The 2277-nt window shown below is 44.8% G+C and overlaps 1 protein-coding gene across 1 annotated transcript; it reads right to left on the bottom strand.

Annotated features, from left to right (window-relative positions):
• Positions 1–1293: 1293 nt before the first annotated feature.
• CCR75_009701 (uncharacterized protein) lies at positions 1294–2187 on the bottom strand (the record flags this gene model as incomplete). Its single annotated transcript, XM_067967740.1, has 1 exon — positions 1294–2187. The coding sequence occupies one exon, from the start codon at positions 2185–2187 to the stop codon at positions 1294–1296; it is 894 nt and encodes a 297-aa protein (XP_067819359.1).
• Positions 2188–2277: the final 90 nt, after the last annotated feature.

Raw genomic sequence — 2277 nt, 5'->3', positions numbered from 1 at the left:
ATGCCGCTCAGCATCGTGAAAACCCTCTCTAGTGCATTGGTGTCCACGCTCCTTTCGTGAGCATGAGGAGGGACGACCAAGCAGGCTCCGACGCAGCCCTTTTGTGACTGGTTGTCAGCGGTGCCTGTGCCATGTCGATATCGTCTTTCTTCTCTAAGCTTGGGCTCATAACCTTTTCGATAGCAATCTTGTAGAGTCATCTCAAGTTCCTATTCAAGCATTTCGCACATAGCATTAAAATGATTAGAATAATGCAATTTCTACCAGTCTGCAGCGAGCGAAGACCGTGGTGCACGAAAAGAAGCCGACTCACATTAATTTTCACGGCCAGATAAAACGACCGAAAAGTGTATTATTGTAACGGAGTGTATCGTTACATGAAATTAACACTCAAAGTTGTAGTCCGGCACGTCTTAATGCGGCCACGCCCTACTTTGACACACCCTAGCACAGCGAGGAAGCGGTTAGACCGTCTTCTCTTGCGTGCAGTGAGGTAGTTGTGGTCGGCGCCTTAGCGACCTCACTCAAAGCACCAAGTACTCTAGTAAAGTGTCGTCACGGGAGCGGTAATCCGGCTCCTCGTGCGCATAACTAAGTAGAAAGTAGTTTTCAGACTAATAAATTTAATCGCATTAAATATAAATACCTATTTTACCAATAAAAAAATGTCATCTCTATAGATAACACTAATATGTATTGCGAGCGTATCTTTTGTAAAGGATGACGCTAGGCGTCATCCCTCCTAATGTGAATGGACCTATGTGCATCACTTACACAAGGGTTGGTCACAAATGTGAATTACACCCGAGTGGTGGGTATGATAACTTTATTTAAGTAATTGACCATCCCCTTAATTACAACAAGTAAACTTAACGGGGACTGTGTAACATTAGGGCAACTTTAGCCCGTTACATTGTGCTTCGGTATATTTGGAGATTTATTGCTTTTCTTGCAAAGCCATAAGACAGTTATACTAAGATGTAGCAACACTTTTATGGGAATAGATGTCATTTACGTTCGTGATAGCTGCAGGAAGAAGCAAGTCAAACAGCATCTTTTAGCTAGCGTGATAATTAACAACGTCATCGCTTAAAATGAATCATAACCGTGACATTGTAAATATGTCAAAGCAATTTTTCTCGCCATACAACTACACTTGATTAACATAAAACCAAAAACGTTTCCTCAGTAATTAACACAGCAAATAATGATGCTTCAAATTTTTTCAATACAGATTTTGGTGATCTGTTAATGGCAGTTCGTCAAAATTTTAAAAGAAACTAAAGAATTGACTTAATCGGATCCCATTTGAGGTTGCACGGTGTTGACCACACCAGTCGATGTTTGGAGTTGGACGACATCCCCATTGTTGCCAGCACCCGAATTGTCAAGAGAATTCAAAGTTAGGTCATGAACTGTCTCCACTTCGACGGGTGCCCCGGTGCTTTTATAATAGTCGACACCATTGACGGGTGCGCCGGTGCTTTGAAAATAGTCGACACCATTGACGGGTGCGCCGGTGCTTTGAGAAGAGTCGCCACCATTGATAAGAACTGGAGAATATAGTGCATCACTCGAAACGGGTGTGCCGCTCAGATTGATCGTAAATTGGGCACACAATGAATTCGTGAGGGGACCATTGTAGACGTTGCACTCCGTATCCGGTTTAATCGCCACCACGTAATTCGTGTCTTCAACAATACGGAGCAAGCCTTTGCCAATCTGGGGTTTGTACACGCCCCAGTCCTCTTCTGATAAGGTGAATGTCACATCCATCGACTCGCCTGCATTTAACTCGATTTTTTGGAATTTTTTTAACATTTTCACATTCGGGACGGAAATTTCTTGGATGGGTTGGATTAAAAACAGCATAACCGTCTCTTTCCCGGCACGGTCACCAACATTCGTGACAGTTACTGTCGCGGTCACGGTATCGTCGGCACCAGATACGATCGTACGGTCGAGCGTGACGGCCGAGTAGTTCCACTGCGTGTAACTCAGACCCGCGCCAAAGTCCCACTCCGGTTCACAAAGTGCATACTGGCATCGCGTCGTAACCAGATGGTTATACGGAATCGCAATGTTCGCGGAGTCTTTCGGGTACGTGATTGGTAGTTTTCCACTAGGGTTGACGTCTCCGTAAAGAATTTCAACCAATGCTTGACCGCCAAGCTCACACGGTAACATTCCATTAATCACCGCCACACTGTTCTCGACAATGGACCCAAGAAGGCGCGGACGTCCGCCAAAGTAGACGGTAATTACTTTCGTGCCCGT

The sequence above is a fragment of the Bremia lactucae genome, linkage group LG16 (assembly GCF_004359215.1).
Source record: "Bremia lactucae strain SF5 linkage group LG16, whole genome shotgun sequence".
NCBI lineage: Eukaryota > Oomycota > Peronosporomycetes > Peronosporales > Peronosporaceae > Bremia > Bremia lactucae.
This window is presented reverse-complemented; position numbering and strand designations above follow the sequence as displayed.